This window comes from Pelmatolapia mariae, linkage group LG16_19, assembly GCF_036321145.2.
Source record: "Pelmatolapia mariae isolate MD_Pm_ZW linkage group LG16_19, Pm_UMD_F_2, whole genome shotgun sequence".
Lineage (NCBI taxonomy): Eukaryota > Metazoa > Chordata > Actinopteri > Cichliformes > Cichlidae > Pelmatolapia > Pelmatolapia mariae.
The window spans coordinates 49,462,501-49,485,158 of record NC_086241.1 but is presented as its reverse complement, the minus strand read 5'-3'; the positions used below and the strand labels follow the sequence as shown (position 1 = coordinate 49,485,158).

Genomic DNA, 22,658 nt, shown 5'->3' with positions numbered 1-22,658 from the left:
TTAAGACCAAGAATACTAGAGGTGAGACATGATCATTAATTAATATTAAAATTAATAAATGACAGATTTAGTGATATTTTCATAATCACCTCCTTTCCTTTTTTTGTTCTCCTTTTTCTTTAGTTCGTCTATAAGATTGCTAAACAAGGGGGAGGGTGCATCCGGCCTCCTCGGCTGTAATTGGTCCAGCCCAGAGTCGATCATGACCAATTGGCCAATCCAACACCTTTCATTAAGTGTGCCTATGCCAAGAGGCACACTTATTACTATTCCTCGGATTTATTATTCTTATTGTGTGGATGCCCTCAAAGGGCTTCCACACTATTGAGTTCCTGTTTCTCTTTATTCTTTATTATTCTTGGGGGTTTCCGTACGTTTTTTGCCGCTTAACTACTTCCTCAGTTTTCAGCCGATTTTCTCAGTTCAAACTCTAAACTGTTCTGCTATTTCTGCTAATGTGTGCTATGACTTTTGGTGTTTATTACTATTATACTTTTTAAAATATTACACTTTTTTCCTTTAATTTGTCCCATTGAAATGAATGGAAATCTTCAGAAATTCTGCTAAAACTTGCATGTTTTTGAAACTTAACTACTTCCTCATACTTTCACCTAGAAACTCCATTCAAACTTTAAAATGTTCTCAGATTATTGGGCTATTCCTGTATGATTCAGCTTTTTCAGATCTTCTACCGTTTTAATTTTATACCTCTTTAAGTTTTCAGTTGCAAAATTGTGATTTTTCAGAAAATACATGCGTTGTTATGGTTGCTATGCAATTAACTTACAGTGTACACTCATCCATTCTGAATTTTCTCTTCATGTCTGAACAACTTCTTGCTACTCGCTCAATTTCCACTCAACCCCCACAAATTATACTTCAGAACGTAGGTATTTTTGCTGGCTTTCAGAAAATGTCACTATCATTGTTGTGGGACTTACAGATGTTTTGCAAATCTCCTCAGAGTAACATAAAGTCTCAAAACTTTCCATAGAGAGTCAATGGACAGTTTGTTCAAAATCAGTGCTGGATTTGTCTAATGAGAGGCATTTTCAAATCGTCATATCTCCTTAATGAAACAAAGTTGAGGCATGACGCTTGTGCCAATATATCTTCAGACATCCCTGATGCTCACAATTCAAGAATTTTTTTCTCACCTATTACCGTTTGGCCATGAATTACATTTGTTTGAGGGTAGGAAATTCGTGCCTTGCTCTGATCTCTTCAGATTTCAAACTCTGGAAATGAGGCACTTTTTTCTCTCGTCATATCTTTTTGATGGATTTCAACAGAGACCTGAAAATTTCCATGACTGTTCACCAATGCCTGCTGTTTCTTACGGTGAAAGAATGATTTTGATGCTCCATATAGATTTAGAGTTACAAAACGTTGTTTGGGGGCAAGTCAATGCAGTTTTGCTTCGCCTCTACTCAGTTACAGTGTATTACAAGTCATATATCTTCAATAATTTATATTTTATCTCTAAATTATGAAGACCTCCAGATTCCCCCATCTCTTCTGAACAAAACGATGTCAGAATGAGCGTTGTAGCCCCTACGGTTAGGAAATTATGGCCATTTGTTCGAGGGGAATCCTGAATGGGAGAAATACACTGCAGAAAACCCATAGCTCTCTGTGTGTCTGTGTGTGTAAGTGCTGATTACAGCAGGTGCAGCCAATTTAGCTGACCTAGATATACCAAGCCCAGACTCTTAACAGCCACTGTTCCCTTTAGGCTCTGTGTATGTGTGTGTGTGTATCAATATTTCTCCCATGTTAAAGTATTACTCCTCCATAATAGTATTTGTGCTAAATCAAAGTACTTCTACTACATCTTAGTACTTCTGCTCAATCACAGTATTTCTGCTAAATCATAGTATTTTTGAAAAATCATGGTATTTGTGCCAAATCATGGTTTTGGGGCCAAACCAATAATATTTATTTCATGTTATGAGATTACTACTAAGTGGGGGAATGTCTGTTATGTTATAGTATATGTGCTGAATATAGTATATCTGCCAAATCATAGTATTTATCTCAAATTATAGTATTTATGGAAAATTACAGTATTTCTGCTAAAAATCAGAAATAGTACCTTTTAGCAGAAATTTCTGTCAAAAGATATCATTTATATTAAAACATAGTATTTCTGCTAAATCATACTATTTGTGCCAAATCATAGTATTTGTACTAAGTCATAGTACTTGTGCCAAATCATAGTATTTGTACCCAATCATAGTATTTCTGCCATATCATCGTATTTGTGCCAAATCATGGTATTTTTTTTTGCCAAATCATAGTATTTGTACTAAGTCATAGTACTTGTGCCAAATCATAGCATTTGTACCCAATCATAGTATTTCTGCCATATCATCGTATTTGTGCCAAATCATAGTATTTGTACTAAGTCATAGTACTTGTGCCAAATCATAGTATTTGTACCCAATCATAGTATTTCTGCCATATCATTGTATTTGTGCCAAATCATGGTATTTTTTTGCCAAATCATGGTATTTGTGCCAAATCATGTTATTTGTGCCCAATTAAAATTTCTGTTATGTTATAGTATTACTACTAAATCGTAGAATTTCTGTTATGTTATAGTATATCTGCTGATTATAGTATATGTGCCAAATCATAGTATTTATAGCAAATCATAGTATTTATCCCAAATCATAATATTTATGCAAAATTACAGTATTTCTGCTAAAAGCAGAAATAGTACCTTTTAGCAGAAATTTATATCAAAAGATATTATTTATGTTAAAACATAGTGTTTCTGCTAAATCATAGTATTAGTGCCAAATCATAGTATTTGTACTAAGCCATAGTACTTGTGCCAAATCATAATATTTGTACCCAATCATAGTATTTCTGCCAAATCATGGTATTTGTGCCAAATCATGGTATTTTTTTGCCAAATCATGGTATTTGTGCCAAATTAGAGTATTTGTGCCCAATTAAAATTTCTGTTCTGTTATAGTATTACTACTAGGTCGTAGAATTTCTGTTATGTTATAGTATATCTGCTGATTATAGTATATGTGCCAAATCATACTATTTATAGCAAATCATAGTATTTGTGCCCAAACATAGTATTTCTGCCAAATTGTAGTATTTGTGCAAAAACATATGTCTGCAAAATCACAGTATATCTGTTATATTATAGTATTACTACTAAGGCATAGTATTTCTACCAAATCATAGTATTCCTTCAATATCATAGTATTACTGCAATTTCATAGTATTTGAGCGAAATCGTAGTATTTGTGCAAAAACATACTGTGTCTGCAAAATCACAGTTTATCTGTTATGTTATAGTATTACTACTAAGGCATAGTATTTCTACCTAATCATAGTATTCCTTCAAAATCATAGTATTACTGCAATGTCATAGTATTTGAGCAAAATCGTAGTATTTGTGCAAAAACATACTATGTCTGCAAAATCACAGTATATCTGTTATGTTATAGTATTACTAATAAGGCATAGTATTTCTACCAAATCGTAATATTCCTTCTAAATCATAGTATTACTGCAATTTCATAGTATTTGAGCGAAATCGTAGTATTTGTACTAAATCATGGTATTTGTGACAAATCATAGTGTTTTTTGCAAATCATATTATTAGAACCAAAACTTTGTATTTGTACGAAGTCATAGTATTTCTTCTAAATCATAGTATTTCACCCAAATCTCAGTAGTTGTGCTAAAACCCAGTATTATTGCCAAATCGTAGTATTTGTACTGAAACATAGTATTTCTGCCAATAAGAGTATTTGTACTAAATCATAGTACTTGTCCCAAATCATAGTATTTCTGCCATATTGTGCTAGTTGTGCAAAAACATAGGCTGTCTGCAAAATTATAGTATATCTATTATGTTATAGTATTACTACTAAGTCGTAGACTTTCTGTTTTGTTATAGTATATCTGCTGAATATAGTATATGTGCCAAATCATAGTATTTATAGCAAATCATTGTATTTGTGCTAAAACATAGTATTTCTGCCACATTATAGTATTTGTGTAAAACCAGAATGTCTGCAAAATCATCATATAACTGTGATGTTATGGTTTTTACTACTAATGCATAGTATTTCTGCAAAATCATAGTATTTTTGCAGAAACATAGTACTCCTGGTAAATCATAGTATTTCTACTAAATAATAGTATTTCTGCCAGATCATATTATTTGTTTCAAATCATAGCATTCGAACCAAATCATAGTATTTGTGCCAAAACATTGTATTTGTACAAAGTCATAATATTTCTTCTAAATCATAGTATTTCAATCAAATCTCAGTAGTTGTGCTAAAATGCAGTATTATTGCCAAATCATAGTATTTGTACCCAAACATATCAGTTCAACTTATTTAACTCTTCTCAACAGCCCAACACCTCTTCTTCACCCCGTTTCAGCAGAATTGTGAGTTTTTTCACCCCTTTTCAGCACAAATCCCAGCTTTTTCAGGTGTTTTCAACAGAAATCTCTTTTTTAGCAGAAATTCTGCTGATTCACCCTTTTTCAGTGCAATGTTCTACTTCTTTACCTCTTTTCAGTAGAAATTCTGCTGATTCACCTATTTTAAGCAGAATTTTCAGCCTTTCACCTCTTATCAGTACAAATCTCAGTATCTTCTGCTCTTTTCAGAAGGAACCTTTTCACCTCTTTTCAGTACATATTTTAAATTCTTTACCCCTTTTAAGCAGAATGTTTGCATTTTCACCTCTTTTCAGCAAATGATTCTGCTTCTTCACCTGTTTTCAGCAGAATTTTTCAGTTTCTTTACTGCCATACAATTTTTGCAGCTTTTCAAAATTTTCAGTGATTTTCAGCAGACAGCTTCAGCGTTCCGGCATCCACACAGCATTTTCGCAGGAAATGCAAATTTTTCTAGTTCTTATTAATTTCCTTTTTCCGCCTGAATTTTGCGGCGTAATTCGCCCCGCAGTTTTGAGACAAGCTTCATATACGTTACCTCATTTTGTGCGGCTGGATCTGGAATGGTGTGCTATGACTTTTGGTGTTTATGACTATAATAGTTTTTTAAATATTAATATTTTAGTGAAAATTTTCCCCCGCTTCTCTGCCGAACAGTTTTGACAATAGGGTTACATATGTTAGATCATTTTGTGCGGCTGGAGCTGGACTAGTATGGTATGACTTTTGGTGTTTATGACTTTTATATATTTTAGTGCAAATTTAGGCCAATTTCTAGGCTCCTGAGAAAGATTCTGCTTTTGGCACCATAGAAACAGACTTCATTTGTGGTGTGTTGGCTCTCTCTAGTGGTATACCGGGAGTAGGACGGGCTAAAAGTTGTATGCTTGGTGGAAAACTCCATATCCCACAATTCATAGCACGCCTCTGCCAGTGAAACAATGGCGGACACCACTTGGATTCTATAATGCTTTTTTTCGTGTTTCTAGGTCACAAAATAAACTTTTAAGATAATGTAGGTGTGTAAACTTCAAATATCTGCTGGTTTTATCAAGACATCCCATATTGACTATGTGCACGATAGCATATGCTAGTTCCGGTGCGGAAAATCCTGTGTGGAGCTTTGTTTCCGGTGTCCTATTCGCGCCCTGTTTAATGTCCAAAAGAAGTTAACCAAATGAATGAATTAAGCGTCGATTTACATTTCTATAGATGTCTTGGTCATTTACCCAATATAACTGTAAATGATGTTCATGGACTTGTCGATATTTTGCCCCCACGCTTCAGAGCAAAAGAGAAAAGGGATTCAAACGTTATATTTCTCAGCTGTCCCTCGTTTATTGAGGGTGTTATGATCTAAAAATAACCAGCGATAGGTGAAATCAAGTAGCCAATTTTATTTTTTTGATGCGTGGACATCGTGGACATCCAGTACTGCACTTTTTAATTTAGAAGGTAAGTCACAACATACCCTTCATACATACTAATGTATAGAAACCCTCACCAGCAATCGTTCATTTTTTCTGTGGCTTTTTTCACGGTTTGTTAACATGCTGTGTAGGTGTGTACTTGACTCGCTGATATCGACATAACGGAAACATCTGTGACTGTTATTCATCTGTAGTTTGAAAGCTGAACATTTGCCTGTTTAAAGAATAAGACCAGTCACTATACAGAGATGTGCTTCTGAATGTGGACGATGTGTCTTATGCTGCAGTGATGCAGTTCTGCTTGAGTTGAGTGATGCAAACAACCGATCGATCTAAACTCTTTAAACGTCAATCACGTGGTTACCGGCTACCGGCGAAAATAATCGGGACGGTAAGCCAATTTCTGTCTTAGAGCATATGCGCCGCTGTGTGTTTTTGTGGTCTTCTTTTGCGGCTAATTCAGTGAATTTTGGTCTGATCGTGGTGAAACTTGGTGTGTGGAGTCAGTGATACCTCTGGGAGCTAACCAGCCTGTCTTTAACCGGTTACTATCATGAAGTCTGAAGAATTTCTGGTTCGGTTTTGTTTGTTTAGCGGACTTCTGCGCATTTACGTAACTGCTCGTTTAATCGCGGCTTATTTTCGGTGTGTTTGGTGGTTGTAGAAATGGTTTATATGACATTTTAGCTGAGATTATGAGGTTTCTGTGGATACCACACATGTCTGGACTTATATTTCTCAACCCGCGTTATAACCGATTAAACGTGATCTCCTCCTTTTTGCCCCCGGTACCGGAGACGTGGGGCTTAAGTGGTTAAACGTCAAAATCTATCATTAGATTTTTTTGTGACACAACAGTGGTGAGTGTTCCCACCTTCTGCTCTTTGGAACTTAACGCAATCTTTCCGTTTTCAAGTTTTGGACATGATTTTAGAGTATATCTTCGCAGTAGCGATTTACCGCAAAGTAAAGCTACCGGAAATGTGCCACCCCACATCCGGCCTCAAACCAGGAAGTTAGCATTTTCTCGTGCACATAGTCAATTAGCGACAGTTCTCTTACGTGTTGCTGATAGCCGGCTAGCTAGCTAGCGCCACTAGCGTAGCTAGCTAGCTAGCGCCGCTAGCGACCCTTCGTGAAAAAGCACCCAGGCTTAGCTTACAGTGAGGCGGCTGAAACTCGTTTCACCACCCGATCGCTCGCCGACAGTCTGTGTTTTAGCTGGACTTATTTTTCGGTTATATGGGCCGATGATGCTGGAAACCGAAGGCAGGAGCGTGAGGTGAACTGAATTTCAGGTAAGAAGTTATGAACTGGTGGTGTTTCTGGGGCAGATAACATTGCTGCATTATGGAGACAGCATTACAGTGCGTTGTTTAACTGTATAAAAAGTGATCCATATGAGGACAATTTTGACATGAGTAATGACACAATAAGTGTAAGGACACATGAAGTATATGAAGCCATTCATAGGTTGTCTGATAATAAATCCTCTGGTTTGGATCACATCACTGCAGAACATTTAAAACATGCTAGTTTAAGGCTAGCTCCTCTTCTAGCACTCTGTTTCACTGGGTTTATGATTCATGGCATATTACCAGACTCAATGCTGTGTATTTTATTGGTACCAGTTATAAAGGACAAAGCTGCAAAAGTGAGCTGTTTGGATAATTACAGGCCGATTGCACTAGCCAGTATTTTATCTAAGGTGTTAGAAAGAACCTTGTTTGACAGAGTTAGTGTGTTCATCTCTTCTCTGGATAATCAGTTTGGCTTCAAACCAAAGCACAGCACTGACATGTGCATATATGCACTCAAGGAAATAGTCAGTTTGTATAAGGCTAAAAATTCATCTGTCCTCATGTGTTTCATTGATGCCTCTAAGGCTTTTGATCGAGTGAACCACAGAAAACTTTTTGATAAATTGAAGAGACGGGGAGTTCCTCAATAAATCGTGAGGATTCTCTCTTACTGGTACGCTCATCAGAGCATGCAGGTTAAATGGGGAAGTAGTATTTCTGCCCCCTTTGGTGTCAGCAATGGTGTTAGAAAGGGTGGGATTTTGTCTCCAATTTTATTTAATCTATATGTTGATGATTTGTCCATACAGCTGAGACCCTGTAACACTGGGTGTATATTAGGTGAAACATTGATAAATCATCTTATGTATGCAGATGACCTGGTTGTTTTTAGTCCAAGCAGTGCTGGGTTACAGGATCTTCTTAATGTCTGTACTGAATATGGTGTGCAATATGACATAGAGTACAATGCTGCTAAAAGTGCTGTTTTGATATGTAGAACCAAGCAGGATAAACAGCTAAATTTCCCTTTGTTTAAACTGGCCCAAAAAACTCTTGAAGTTCATAAAAAGGTGAAATACCTCGGTCACTTTATTACTGAGCAAATGAATGATGATGATGACATATACAGACAACGATGTAAGCTCTATGTGCAGGCAAATACTATTGCACGCAAATTCAGCTTTTGTTCACTTCCAGTTAAAGTGGCTTTGTTTAAAGCATATTGCACACCGCTATATACTGCCCCCTTGTGGTCATCCTACAAACACTGTAGCATGCAGAAGCTGCATGTTGCATATAATGATGCGATGAGAATCCTTTGCAGGATACCTAGAAGTGGTAGTGCCAGTCAGATGTTTGTAGCTGTGGGTGTTTGGACTTTTAAAGCACTTTTAAGAAAGTTAATGTACAATTTTAGAGAAAGACTGGATGGTTCGAATAACAGTATAATTTTAGCACTTACAGATCCGACAGTGAGTGGTTCCCGTTACTCATCCAGTCTGAGAAAGCACTGGTTAAAGTGTTTGTGTATTTATTGATTTATTTTAAGTAATTGGGTTTTATGTATATTATGGTTTTATATTTTTACAAATGTTTTATATATATATATATATATATATATATATATATATATATATTTTTTTTTTTTTTTTTTTTTAATGGTTTATACCCTGTGTTGGGGGGGGGTGTTGTGTGTGTGTGTTTCTGTCTTGTTTTTATGGACATGAAGTCTGCCAATAAAGATTGAATTGAATTGAATTGAACTGCACTCTATTTGGGTCAGATATAAACCGAGTTTAGGTGTAATTTATTTTCGTTGACCTTTTATAATCGTAGTCTAAGGAGCTTGGAAAGAAAAGCGTCTGGACTTCTTAAAGTTGCTTGAAGACGTTTCACCTCTCATCCGAGAAGCTTCTTCAGTTCTAAGGTCAAATGGCCGAGAGTCCCAGATTTAAACCCTTTTATAATCGTACTGCCACGGGAGTTTCTATACAGCTGTGTGCACTCTAAGTTACTGACGTTGAACTTTATTTTATTCAGAAGGGTTAGTTCATAGAGTTGCCGTACAAACGGAATCGTCCCACATTCAGAGAAAATATTACGATTTATTCTGTCGTTATAAAGCCTCCCCTGTCATTCTCTCGCCTGTTGAAACGTCAATCATGAAACTGATCAATGATTGGCTGTTTGCTCTTCTTTATCGCGCTAAACAATAGCAGCACGTTTAAGCTTGATCAGCTGTTGTTAGAATTCATTTGATTTTAATTTCTAGTATCAGCTGATGTTTGCTGGAGCATGAAGATGAAACCAGGGGATGTCCTTACTGAATCATCAGAGCTGAACTGGTGATGGACAAACAGGTTTACCCTTTAGGTGACATGAATGAGTTGAAGGGAAGTTATGAACTGTTTCTGAGAGACAAATAAACACCAAGCTCCTGTTTTTGTGTAGCTGACAGCTGGTAACTGTGCAGGGGCAGATCTAGCAGAGCTTTTGCCAGGGGGCCAGGTAGGGCATTAACAGGGAAAGGGGGATACAAAGATATACTTTTCTTTCTTACTCTCATATAAGATATTTAGCTTTTTATTAAATAGTTATCTGCATCTTACAACCAAAGTTTGTATAATAATACACAAGATTGGCTGTAGACCATTGTTAATCATTCAGAACACTGTAAAAATAACAGAAAACAAAAAGTGAATGCAAAAGTGCATAAATATTTATTTTACGTGATTGATGTGTGTGGCGGGGCGTGGTCTGCAGTGCCGCTGCAGGGGAGGTGGACCCACCTGAGCGGCATCTGCAATCACGCCTCTCGGGCGTAGTCTGTGCTCTCTCGGCTGTTTTTTGGGTGTGTGTCGGGCTGTGAGTTGAAAAGCTACAGCCGGCTGTGTGGGTACACCAACCATGTGTGAAAAGTGGTCCATAACGTAATGCTTCAAAGCGTGTTCATGCAAACATTGTCGGGTCTGCCGTGGTACAATGGGACTTCTGCGCATGAACCTGTGTGCACAGCGTCTGCAAATCGGGGCTGTACAAAGTCACTTCATCTTTACCCAAAACTGTAAGCTGTCATCTGTGAAGCATGAGCGGTGTTTGTTTTTACCATAGTTCATGGTGGAGAATGGCTGCTCTTCTGAGTTTTGCTCTCTGTAGCCGTATGAATGGCAAACTACACTGATTAGCAGCGGCATAGGCACACTTAAAATTTCTTCTGAAATTTTCGCTTTCTAGTTATATATACCCTTCCTTAAAAAAAAAAAAAAAATCCATCGGCCCATAAAAACAAAAAATCGCCAGCGGCCCACCGGGCAAATGCCCGGTATGCCCGATGGCCAGTCCAGCTATGGAGAGGATGATTCCGCCGGCCAGCACAATTCAGGACGAAAGTGGGGGCAAAGAGGACGAACGGGACCAGAATGAGACACCCAAATCCCCGACAGCGAACGCCAGCCAACAAGAAAGCAAGGTAGGACTATCCTGTTGTTGTTGTTTTCTTCTTTACCACGAAAATGTTTTTCACTGCACGCCAGTACAACTCTGAATAAGAAATTAAGCAGGCTAAAAAAAACTTATTTTAATACGAGATTTAAATGGGCTCAATCGGGACGAGCTCCCAGAAAGAAGACCGCACATTTCCTCCTCCTTTAAATGACTGATAACACACTGATAAAACATCCTAAAACAACCTGATCTGATTAGATTTAAGGAAGCCATAACAAATAATACGAGCTGTAGCTTACAACTGGGAGACAAACCACGAAGATAACGAGGTTAAACAGAAGATAACGCTGCGATCAGTTTAAACTCACAGCACAGCAGCTCACATGCTCTCTGTGGTTTTATATGAGAAGTATACTGTGGTGTTTTTCTTTAGAGGAGATAATAGAGAATAACCTGCTTAGTCCAGCTCTTGTGGGTACTGGTTTTTAAATATACATCAAGCATGGAAAGGTTATTTAAATGAAAACTGAATTAAACACGGGAAACAATATGGTTTTAAAAATATGTGCATTTTCATAAATAATTAAAGGCACATGGCTTGGACTTTCTACTTGGAAATGAGGCTGTGCGATAGAGCTTGCAGCTGCCTCTGGCGTTTTATCATCTATGTGGGTCACATGTTGACCCCCAGACTACTACATTCAGCAGTACAATATTGGACTACTGATCATGGCAGTGGATAGCTGTGACAGCTCTTCCCACCACAACTCCCTTGCTGGGCAGATGAATCTCATGCTCTGTCTCCTCCTGACAGCGAGGTTGTGGTTTTTGTATGATCAAGTTGTTGTTCAGTTTTCTTAGTTTCAGCTGAAACATTTCAGCATGGGAACTTGTACTTTGGCACGTTTCACTGGATATTTCAGCAGACTCCTGGCTGACTTTATGCAAGTTCCAAGCTTCTGCCAAACAACTAGACTCACTTCCAGCATCATAGGTGATTTTTCATAGAGCAAAAAAGGCATTTAAAGAAAGTGTTTTAATTTTCTTACTACGGTGGCCCCTAGAGACAAAGCACGCACAAACTCCAAAACACTTGCAAACTCCAAAGCACTTGCAAAATCCAAAGCACTTGCAAACTCCAAAACACTTGCAAACTCCAAAGCACTTGCAAACTCCAAAGCACTTGCAAACTCCAAAGCACTTGCAAACTTCAAAACACTTGCAAACTCCAAAACACTTGCAAACTCCAAAGCACTTGCAAACTCCAAAACACTTGCAAACTCCAAAGCACTTGCAAAATCCAAAACACTTGCAAACTCCAAAGCACTTGCAAACTCCAAAGCACTTGCAAACTTCAAAACACTTGCAAACTCCAAAACACTTGCAAACTCCAAAGCACTTGCAAACTCCAAAACACTTGCAAACTCCAAAGCACTTGCAAACTCCAAAACACTTGCAAACTCCAAAGCACTTGCAAACTCCAAAGCACTTGCAAACTCCAAAACACTTGCAAACTCCAAAGCACTTGCAAAATCCAAAACACTTGCAAACTCCAAAGCACTTGAAAACTCCAAAACACTTGCAAACCCCAAAACACAACGGAAGTGCTCCAGGACGCTAGGGGCAGTGTTGAGCTTTTATTACCTAGTAACTACACAAGCCATGAAGTACCAATGACCGACGCGCTTCCCAGGTTGCCTAGCAACCATGATACTAACCGCTGGAAACATGTCATACAACTTTGTTTGACAGAAATGAAAGAGAATATATTTTGTTCATTTGTTTGTTTGTTTCTACAAGAGCTTTGTGTGATTTGATAAGTATCTGAGGCTGAGACCACAGGACAGTAAAACATGATTTTTGGGCTTCATTTCTGTACTGAACAGTCATTTAAGATTAGTTAGTAAATAACAATTTGCTAATGTTGTTCATGAGACTAAAGTCATATCACTTTGGTAATGTAAATATTATATGGCCAATATTATAGTTATTATATTAATCATTATTAGTTATTACGGCAGTTAACATGAACTCTGTGTTAAATACTGAGCTTACAGATTCAAGTTGCAGTTATTTATATGTCTTATCACCTTAAATCTTCACTCAAAGACAAGTATCTTTGACAGTGCATATATATATATAGATAGATAGATAGATAGATAGATAGATAGATAGATAGATAGATAGATAGATAGATAGGTGTATCATATATAAGAGACAAATGTTGTTCCTTCAGTATGTTGGCATTACTAAATTTGGCTCATTGCTTACATATATTTATAAAAATAAAATGTACGAGCTGTGATAACTGTTTCTGATAAAATGAAGAGTAGACTGATATATGAAATATTCCTTTATTGGGTGAGAAAATCAGACCATGTCATAACTGCTTTAAGTCATACAGAATAGATATCAGAGCCTTAAACAGGCTGACTTCTGCTAAATGGGTCAAACTGGGCAGAAAGTCTACAAACACATAACATCCTTATAGAATATGATGTAACACTATAGATCAACTTACCTCAGAATATATAAAGCATATAAACAATTACAGCAATATGATGCAACAAACACAGCAGTGCTACTAATCCAAAATACTCAAAGCTTCATAGAACTGAAACAAACATTTATTTTTAGCTCCATTCTGCTGCTGATACATACTTTAGGTTTCTGAACATTAAACTTGTTGCTGCCTTTCATAGTGTGTAACTTGAAGGCTCTGAGTACTTTCTCCCACACTGAAAACACTGGAATGATAACATTATTTGAAGGTTACCTAATAAGATTGATTCAGGACAGACATTAGTTATGTTAAACTTTTCTACCAGTCCTTCACAAACAGGGAACAGTCTGTCTATTCTCTCCATCTGTCAGCTGCTGCTGGCTCTTCCTCCTCCTCTTCCTCACACACGGCTGAGTTTGTCCTGGTGGATCATCAGGGGTGCAAAGCCTCACAGATGATGTGCAGCAGTGGGTCCCTCAGTCTGTCCTCACTCTGGACACTTGCAGTTGTCACACAAGGAAATCAAATGTGTGATAAGCTGCAGGATTCAAACACAAGTGTAACTTATAAATGAATGTTCATACTTTTATTCTACAATCAGAGAGAAAGAAACAGAGAGAGAGTGCAGGACAGACAGACAGGTGACAGTCTCAGGTGTATACACTGCTACAAAACAACACAGAGAAGGAAGATTTAGCGTTTGTGTTATTACGAGTGCTAAACAAGAGGAGTTCCCAGATGGTCCAGTGGACACATGTGTGACTCCTGTGATTAAAGCATCTTTCTTTCAGCTTAACGTTCACTCGTTAGCTCGTTCAAAGACACGTTAAAGTCCATTTGGCTCGACACCACCAAACAGAGGCAGCAATATAACATAGCTAACATTAACAGTGCAGTGAATCCTGCTTGTGCCGTCATATTCAGGACTGCAAACCGAGCAGCATCACTGACTTTCAGCTTGTTGTGTTTGTGGATATATGACTGACTTTAATTATCCATGAAATCATCACATCTCTGTAAGACTAAGGTCGACCATTGAACGGCGAATATTTTTAAGTAAAGGCTTTAAAACCAAGCTAATGTCATATAACTTTCCCGACATGTGTCCAACAGTAATGTTTTAATGTTCTTCATTATAAAAACATTTGCGCATAAATAAGTGACATAATATTCAGTACTTACTTCTGAAAGTTTACTCTTCGGCCGCTCCGCTTCCGCCGTTTTTTCGGCAAAATTATCCACACCACCGCCGCGCTATGAAATCTGGGGTATGTTGGGCCATGAAGGCTACACCGACCCATCCTTTAAATTCAGGGAAATTAAGGACGCATTTGAGGGCCGCATTTGGAGCAGCCTTTGAATTGGGACAGCCTTCGTCGTGTCGCTGTGACGTAATCGGCCTTAAAATGCGGCCTACAGCCCAAATCCGGTCATTGGTACTTCATGGCTTGTGTAGTTACTATGTAACAAAAGCTCAACACTGCCCCTAGCGTCCTGGAGCACTTCCGTTGTGTTTTGGGGTTTGCAAGTGTTTTGGAGTTTGCAAGTGTTTTGAAGTTTGCAAGTGCTTTGGAGTTTGCAAGTGCTTTGGAGTTTGCAAGTGCTTTGGAGTTTGCAAGTGCTTTGGAGTTTGCAAGTGTTTTGAAGTTTGCAAGTGCTTTGGAGTTTGCAAGTGTTTTGGAGTTTGCAAGTGCTTTGGAGTTTGCAAGTGTTTTGGAGTTTGCAAGTGTTTTGAAGTTTGCAAGTGTTTTGGAGTTTGCAAGTGTTTTGGAGTTTGCAAGTGTTTTGGAGTTTGTACGTGCTTTGTCTCTAGGGGCCACCGTATCTTACAGTCATGATAAGTAGAATAAGTTCCTCAGAAGGCTGAACAAGTTTACAACCATTAAGTAAAGTTGTGTTTAGGGCTGCACGATTAATCGTTAGAAAATCGCGATCTCGATTCATACTTATGTGCGATCTCATTTCCAAATGACAACGATCTAAAAAAAAAAAGAAAGAAAGAAAGACGACGATTGTACCGCATTTTGATCCGGGACATAATCTGCATGAAAACAAGCGCTCACTCTTCCTGCTCAACAAATGACAAGGGCGGAGCCTTATACCACGTGATACAGAAGCTGTGCCGTGATGCTCAAATTGGCAGGAAAAAAACAACGGAGAACACGTCAGGGGTGACGAGAAAGTGACAGGAGAAAATTTGTCCCGGTCAACCACCCAAACATCAATATCGGGAACCTTATACAGCGCTTCCCTATACACGTCGAACTCCCGCAGGCACAAAGAAATTACTTACTTATCACCTGACCAAAGATATGGCTCCCATCAACACTGTGCAAAACGAGGGATTTAGGAAAATGATCAACACCCTAGACCAGGGGTCGGCAACCTGCGGCTCCGGAGCCGCATGCGGATCTTTAGTCCTTCTACGGCTCCGCATGGTTTGGGGAAATAAATAATTTTTTGTAAGTAATTAGCTAAAGTCTACTTTATTTATGTTAGTTCTTTTTTAACTCGTAGTTCTAAATTGGAAGATTATTGTGATATTGAAATATAAATATAAAATTATATTGTATTAGTTTTTGATCGATCAAAATAAGCGTCACACTTGCGGAAGCCGATATACCCGCCGAAACGCCGCGCAAGACTTTCAACCCCAGGAAGGCCAATTATGGATCTTCGGATCCACATTATGTCAGCAGCTGTTCTCCAAAAACAAACACGTTCACGCCTCACAGACGACAGCTTACAGTCGTGCGTAAAGATGAAAGTGACCCCGATCGTACAGCAGACGCTGTGCGCAGAGGTTCAGGAGCGGAAGTCCCATTGTAAACATATCACGGGAGACCCGACTATGTTTCCATGAACACGCTTTTCAGCATCTTTTTATTGACCACTTTTCACACACGGTTGCTTTACGCATACAGCCGGTGTTAAAGCTCGCAGCCCGACACACACCAACACAACAGCATAGGTGGCACAGATGTTAAGGCGGCGAGGCGTGATTGCGGGTACCGCTAAGGTGCGTCCGCCTCCCCTGCAGCGGCGCTGCAGTCCACGCCCCGCCACACACATTAACCAGGTAAAATACATACTTAGGCGGAATTTTGCAAAGTTCAAAATGTGTTAATTACATAAATAAAATGTAATTTTCTCTGTAGCACTTCATGCATTTAGGCAACACACCTTAGTTGTTCACACAAAGCATAAAGGTAAAAAAAAACCAATATATACAGTGTTATGTTCATTTTAGATGTCAAAAAGTATTTGCGGCTCCCGGAGTTTTCTTTTGCGTGGAAATCGCGTCCAAATGGCTCTTTGGGTGTTAAAGGTTGCTGACCCCTGCCCTAGACAAACGCTACACAGTGCCCTCCCGCAACTATTTTTCTATTGTTGCACTACCTGCTCTATGCACGCACTGTCGAGCAACGGTGGAGACGGAATTTCAAGCAGTACAACATTTTGCGGCAACAACAAAATGTGAGGCATTTATTGTTTTTATGTTTATTTATTGTTTTTATGTTCAGTTTCAACTGTTACGAAGTTGATGTGCAGTTAATAAGTGCAATAAATATTTATATTGGAAAAGAAAATCGTGAGAGAATCGTGATCTCAATTCTAAGCAAAAAAATCGTGATTCTCATTTTATGCAAAATCGTGCAGCCCTAGTTGTGTTTGTGTTTTTATCCCTCCTTATTTCCCACCTGAACATCACAAGCGCAAGGTGAGCCTCCACTCTTGTGCAAACTGTAGCGCATACTGCTGATATCAGTCCGTCAGAAGAGTCATGATTGCGTGTGAATAAAAGTTGTTCACTCCACAACTTTTACTCCACTTAACGAAGTCAGTGCCAAATCAGGTTAAGTCCATCTTCACCCATATTTTTAGAGGGCACTCTTTGTTTAAGCTGCATCGTATTTGAAGTCATTTGAGTTATAATCCCATGTGATAAATGCCTTTGGCGGATTGTGTTGCAGTGCTCCACCCAGCCCCCATTAACCCTCCCTGCTAACAGAGCAGAACTCTTAGAGATTTGGCGCCATCGAAATACAGCATGAGCTCCTCGATGCATGCACACATGCCTTCACTGTGCTTTATTTTATATACATTAAAGCCACAGTAGAGCGAAAAAGAGGGCAGTGCCCTTTATCATCACACATCATCACACATTTACCGGTAGAAATAGGTTTTCCAGCTACTTTTACTACAGTTTTTCTTTTCATGGATCAGCAGGAAAACCGCTGTAACAGGTTGCAGGAGGATGTATTTGTTCTGTAGGTTCATGCTTCTGTGTGTATGCGTTCATGCGTGGGTGATGATGACAGAGAAAGGGTCTAAAATTGATTGTTTCCAGATTGACTTGCAGGACTGATTGATCTTCACCATAACAAAGCCGCAATGATAAGCACTCTAAGCAATTTGTGCAGGCATGTTCACAAAAATGACAAGCGCAGAAACAATGCACCACGTATGACTGCGTCTGCGTGCTTTGCAACAAACACCGAAGAGGACGAATAAATCCTCAGAGGTGTTCACAAAAGGCGGATGTAAAGACAAGTCGGTGCTGTGTGAGAGAATCATTAGGAGTCTTTCCCGACCTATCAGAAAACATAATCTATTTTTTCAATCGGGGATTTATAGCCACACACCAGCCTGGAAGCTGAACCATAAAATCACATTAGAGTGGCTTAGCAATTCTTTATTATGTGTCTGAGCCCAGATTTGAGTGGGTTTCAGGGGTACACACACTGGTTAAATTAAATGATTTGTCAGCGTGGAGCATTATGAATAGCGTTACTGTAAAGGAGAAGCATAATGAGACTGATAGGGGCTGCTGCCAGAAATGACAGCACAGTGTGTGAGGAATGGTGTTAATGTGATACACTGGCCTAACCAGAAAATCACATTACCCTCCCAGGTAGGGAACCTGGAAAGTTTTCTACTGAAAGGTGATAAGTTGAGACCACGGTAATAGTCATGTTATCGGGCATCAGTGAATGAGATTTGCCTGAAGGTTACTGCACAAATGGACTTGGTCACTCAAAATTTTTCTGTCTCCTCATTTTCTCTCAAGCAGTCTGTCTTTTTCTCTTCTTTGCTCCACTTTTCTTGAACTCATCCTCTCCTGTTTCAGCTGCAAAGACTCAAACGCTCCCTGTCCTTCAAGACCAAGGGCATCCGCAGCAAGAGCACCGACAACTTCTTCCGGAACAGCAGCGAAAACAAGACAGAGCTCCTCTCAGACGTGAGCAGCAGCACGGGCCATCTTTGCAACATTGGGATGGCCCCGCCGCACAGCACCAACCTCCCCATTCCTCCAGTTCCTCCGGCTATTTCCTGCGCTCCTCCTCCCACGTCGCACTCAGAACCACGCAACCCGATGCAGTTAGACTCGGCAGGACACTGCTTCATGGAGCACATCTTTAAGAAGCCCACGTTCTGCGACGTCTGCAACCACATGATTGTAGGGGTAAAAGCACTGCTCTCCTTCATCATAACATCAAACACAGCTGAGAAGGCAAATGCCTGATCATTCAATGAGCCCTGTAATCATTTCGTGAGGATAAACCTTTTAATAATGAGCTCTCCACCAGGTGTTCTTCCACCAGAGAAACATGCATTAACCTCTTAAGCCCCACGCCCCCGGCATTGGGGGCAAAAAGGAGGAGATCACGTTTAATCGGTTATAACGCCGGTTGAGAAATATAAATCCAGACATGTGTGGTATCCACAGAAACCCCAGAATCTCAGCTAAAATGTCATATAAACCATTTCTGCAACCACCAAACACACCGAAAACAAGCCGCGATTAAACGAGCAGTTACGTAAATGCGCAGAAGTCCGCTAAACACACAAAACCGAACCAGAAATTCTTCAGACTTCATGTAAGCGGTTAAAAATAGGCTGGTTAGCTCCCAGAGCTATCACTGACTCCACACACCAAGTTTCACCACGATCAGACCAGAATTCACTGAATTAGTCGCAAAAGAAGACCACAAAAACACACAGCGGCGCAAATGCGCTAACACAGAAATTGGCTTACCGTCCCGATTTCCTCCATTATTTTCGCCGGTAGCCGGTAACCACGTGATTGCTGTTATTTACCATGCCTACCTAGGTGCATCAGAGCCATCTTCCGTCAACAACCTCCATTTTAGACCCACCTACAGACACGTGACTGGACAGACGTCACATGCAGTAAATTTGGACACACGTGGGTTTTGGCATTACAACGTCTGATTGGTTGAAGTGACGTGAACGTGGCATCGTTACTTTGAATCTATTGGCTAAAACGATTAAAAAGAGGTGTCAATCATGCAAATTGACCAAAAGAAACCAAAGTTACAGCCCCTCAGAGTTTAAAGGGCCAGAGGCCAATGAAGCGCTCTATGCGCACGGCAGAAAAGGGCCATTACCATGTAAATGTGTGGTTAATTCTTCAAAAATATATTTTTAAAAAAAGCATTTTTAGGCCTGTTAATAAAATTTATTAATTTCTGCTCTTTAATACCTAAAAAAATAAACTGGCATGGTGTCCAATTGTGTGCCAAAATTGGACATTTTTGTACAACGTCTGGATATTCATGTATTGACAGGGCTGTAGTTTTTCACTGTTTTACTTTAGAAACACAAATCTTTGCACAGATTATGCTTATATGTTGGTTACTGGATTTCTGGAACCAAATATATGATCTGAGGCATATTTTTAAAAGGGTTATATGCTAAAAATTACAAAAAAAAATTAGGCGAGAATAAAATCTACTTACTTTTTCTGTGTTCCAGTCTCAGTAACTTTGACAGAGTAATATCTGCTTTAATATTTACACCTCTGATTAAATGTCCCAAGTGTTAGCTTCATTTTGATACCAAGATTGTAAGGACAGAGTTTGTAATTGCAGAGAAATAATCAATTTAATTTAGGCATTGCATTTTCGAGCAGGAAGCTCAGAAACCCCCTTGGGGCTTAAGAGGTTAAAGTGTGCAAAGAGTTGAACTCAACGTGACATGTGGATTTATGCTCCATTATCCAGTATGAATAGTTGGCAAAGCTCTAAAACACACACCATGAGTATCTAAACAAAAAAAAAAAGACAATTGCACACCTGACACTGAGCATCTGACTTAATCTGTTGACACGTGACCAGAGTATCTCCATCCTTCTGATTCACACACTGAGCCCAGTCCCTCCATCTGTCTGCTGGGGTGTCAGATAGCCAGCAACGTCTGTGCCAGCACAGCTACCTGTTTTCCCCTTGCCAGATGTTCTGGTTCGATTGGCTTAACCATCACTGCTAAGGCTCTGCATCTCAGGGAGTCTGCAGTTTGATAATTACAATCTGCTCAACTAGCCCCTGGCATCACATTTGGTAGCAGATAAGAGAGATCAGACTTCGTACTGGGAAGGTAGACATGTAAACGAGCACCTACGTTTATAATTGTAGTTATACCATCAGTTTAATATCTTGCAAGAGTTTCTGCTTCTATTTGCGCAATTAGAAGTTGCAGTTCAAGCGCAAAAAGTACTTCATGGTTATGAGGCAGGTGGATAAATGGTGACACTGCTTCTGTGTCAAACAGTGGTCCATTCAGGGTTTTCTTACAAACCAGGCGATATTTATCATATCACTGCAGTGAAAAAGAAACATGTGCACGTCTTTGATTGGTTATAAAATAGTTGTGATCAGATCAGGTACACAACCGTCACTCCATATGCACAGACTATTATTGTTAGGATGCCTAGGTCGTTGACCCAGGGTTTTGAGTTTATTATGTTATTTATCATTTCTAGTCTTTGGTTTCTCAGTTGGAGTTCTGTCTTATGGTTTATGTCTCTGTGTAATCCTTAGTTGCTGTCTGCTATATCCCCGTGTCCAGTCAGTGTCTGTGTCTGCCCTGTTCTCACCTCTCTGTTCCCTCTGTAGTGCTTGCCTGTGAGTCTGTGTCTGTAAGTTCAGTCTGTCTTATTTCCTGTTTTACTTTGAAGGTCCGGGTCTTATGTGAATGTGTCCTTCTTTGCTTCCTTGTCTCGTTAGTTCTGATTTCTTCCAGCTGTGCCCTCCTTCTGTGTCTCATTCCCCTCGTTACTTCCCAGTGTACTTAAACCCTGTGTTTCTTTGAGTCAGTGTCGCGTCGTCCCTCATGCTGTGTGGATCTCCCTGTATTTCCTGTGAGTTTATGTTGTTTCCCAGTTTAGTTTACTTTGTATGCTCGTTTTCCCGTGCCAGCAAATAAAGCTGAGTATTTTGAGTTCATCCCTCGAGTCTGAGTCCTGCATTTTGGGTCCACCACTCCTGATTGCCTGCCTGCCACACAGCCAACCTTAACAATTATTCCCAGACACCCAGGTTTTTAAATATAACAAAACACATTTATGCCATTTATAAATGTCTTCAGGTAAATTATATCCTTGTCTCACAAGTTTTGGATGAAGGCTTCTGGACTGTCACAGTGCATAACAATTATCTGTTTGGCTGAACAGTGTAAGCGTACTGCTTTTACTGTGGTTGGGATAAGATGTTGTGGTGTGGCTGATTTATAAAATGAATACCTTGTAAACGGGCAGCCTCTTGCTAGAAAGTCCAGGGAGGATATCCACTTTGGTGTTATTTTGCAATAAAGTTAAAGTCAGTACTTGATAATGAGTTTTATGAAGTTCTTACCACAGTTAAATGAATTTATATTGGAAAGTAGAGTTGAGTTCTACAGATTAATTTTATGATTTTAACCCGATTTTCGCTCCCATTAAAAGGAAATTTAGAGGCTTTTCTTGGAATAACACAGAATTTATCATCACCCAAGGATAGAATCCGAACAAGAGTGAAACGTTTTCTAATGCGAAGCCACAGAAAAAATACTTTTCGCAGCTTCAGCACACATACTGCTACACATTTATGTACATTGTAACATACGCTGGTCTGTTCTATCTGGCGTGGTCAGTGAGGCGCATCCAGTGGCTTTGAATGAGACTCAGCTGGTCTGTTGGTGATGAGGATGTGCTGCTGAGCTGGCCTGTGATAGCAGCGCTGCCCTCTGGTCCGCACATGAAAAAAAGATGCTGCCCTCGTCTTCAGTTGTCCCACCTTAATGAGAACACTATCGGTCTCTGTCTCTCCCTCCCTGTGTCTGTCTCTGTGTTTGTGTGTAATGATATGCGATGGTGTTATCAAATTCTGACTTAACGTCCCAGAGTCAAAGAGCAGCACACAGGAGACAGAAGGAGAGATACTAGAGGAGGAGAAGGGTGGACTCAAACTGATTGGACAAGCTTACAGTGATTATTAAATCCTAATGGCCACCCACGATGAATGTCTCCAGGTTTATGGCGTTAGATAATCATGCAACAAGTTTTTATAACATTTTTCAAGTAAAGTTCACATTTTTATGCACTGATATCCTGTCTTGCACCTCTAAAGGTACACAAATAGTGTTGCAAGCAGATATTTGACTTTCTAACAAAATAAATGAATAAGCTGTTATAAAAAATATCACATACACTCAAAATGCAAAAATATAGCAAGGATGTGCTGTTTTTCTTTTAG

At 39.3% G+C, this 22,658-nt stretch overlaps 1 protein-coding gene across 4 annotated transcripts in view; it reads left to right on the top strand.

Moving 5' to 3' along the window:
* Nucleotides 1-10,510: 10,510 nt before the first annotated feature.
* Nucleotides 10,511-22,658, top strand: part of LOC134646273 (SH3 and cysteine-rich domain-containing protein-like) — a 50,759-nt gene continuing 38,611 nt past the window's right edge. For 3 of the 4 annotated variants that reach the window (XM_065469437.1, XM_063500119.1, XM_063500120.1), the window contains exons 1-2: nucleotides 10,511-10,644; nucleotides 18,254-18,589. In XM_065469437.1, the coding sequence (XP_065325509.1) occupies nucleotides 10,522-10,644; nucleotides 18,254-18,589 (459 nt within the window). In that variant the 5' untranslated portion in view covers nucleotides 10,511-10,521. The remainder of the gene's footprint in view (nucleotides 10,645-18,253; nucleotides 18,590-22,658) is intronic. The other variant, XM_063500121.1, reaches the window with a different exon arrangement.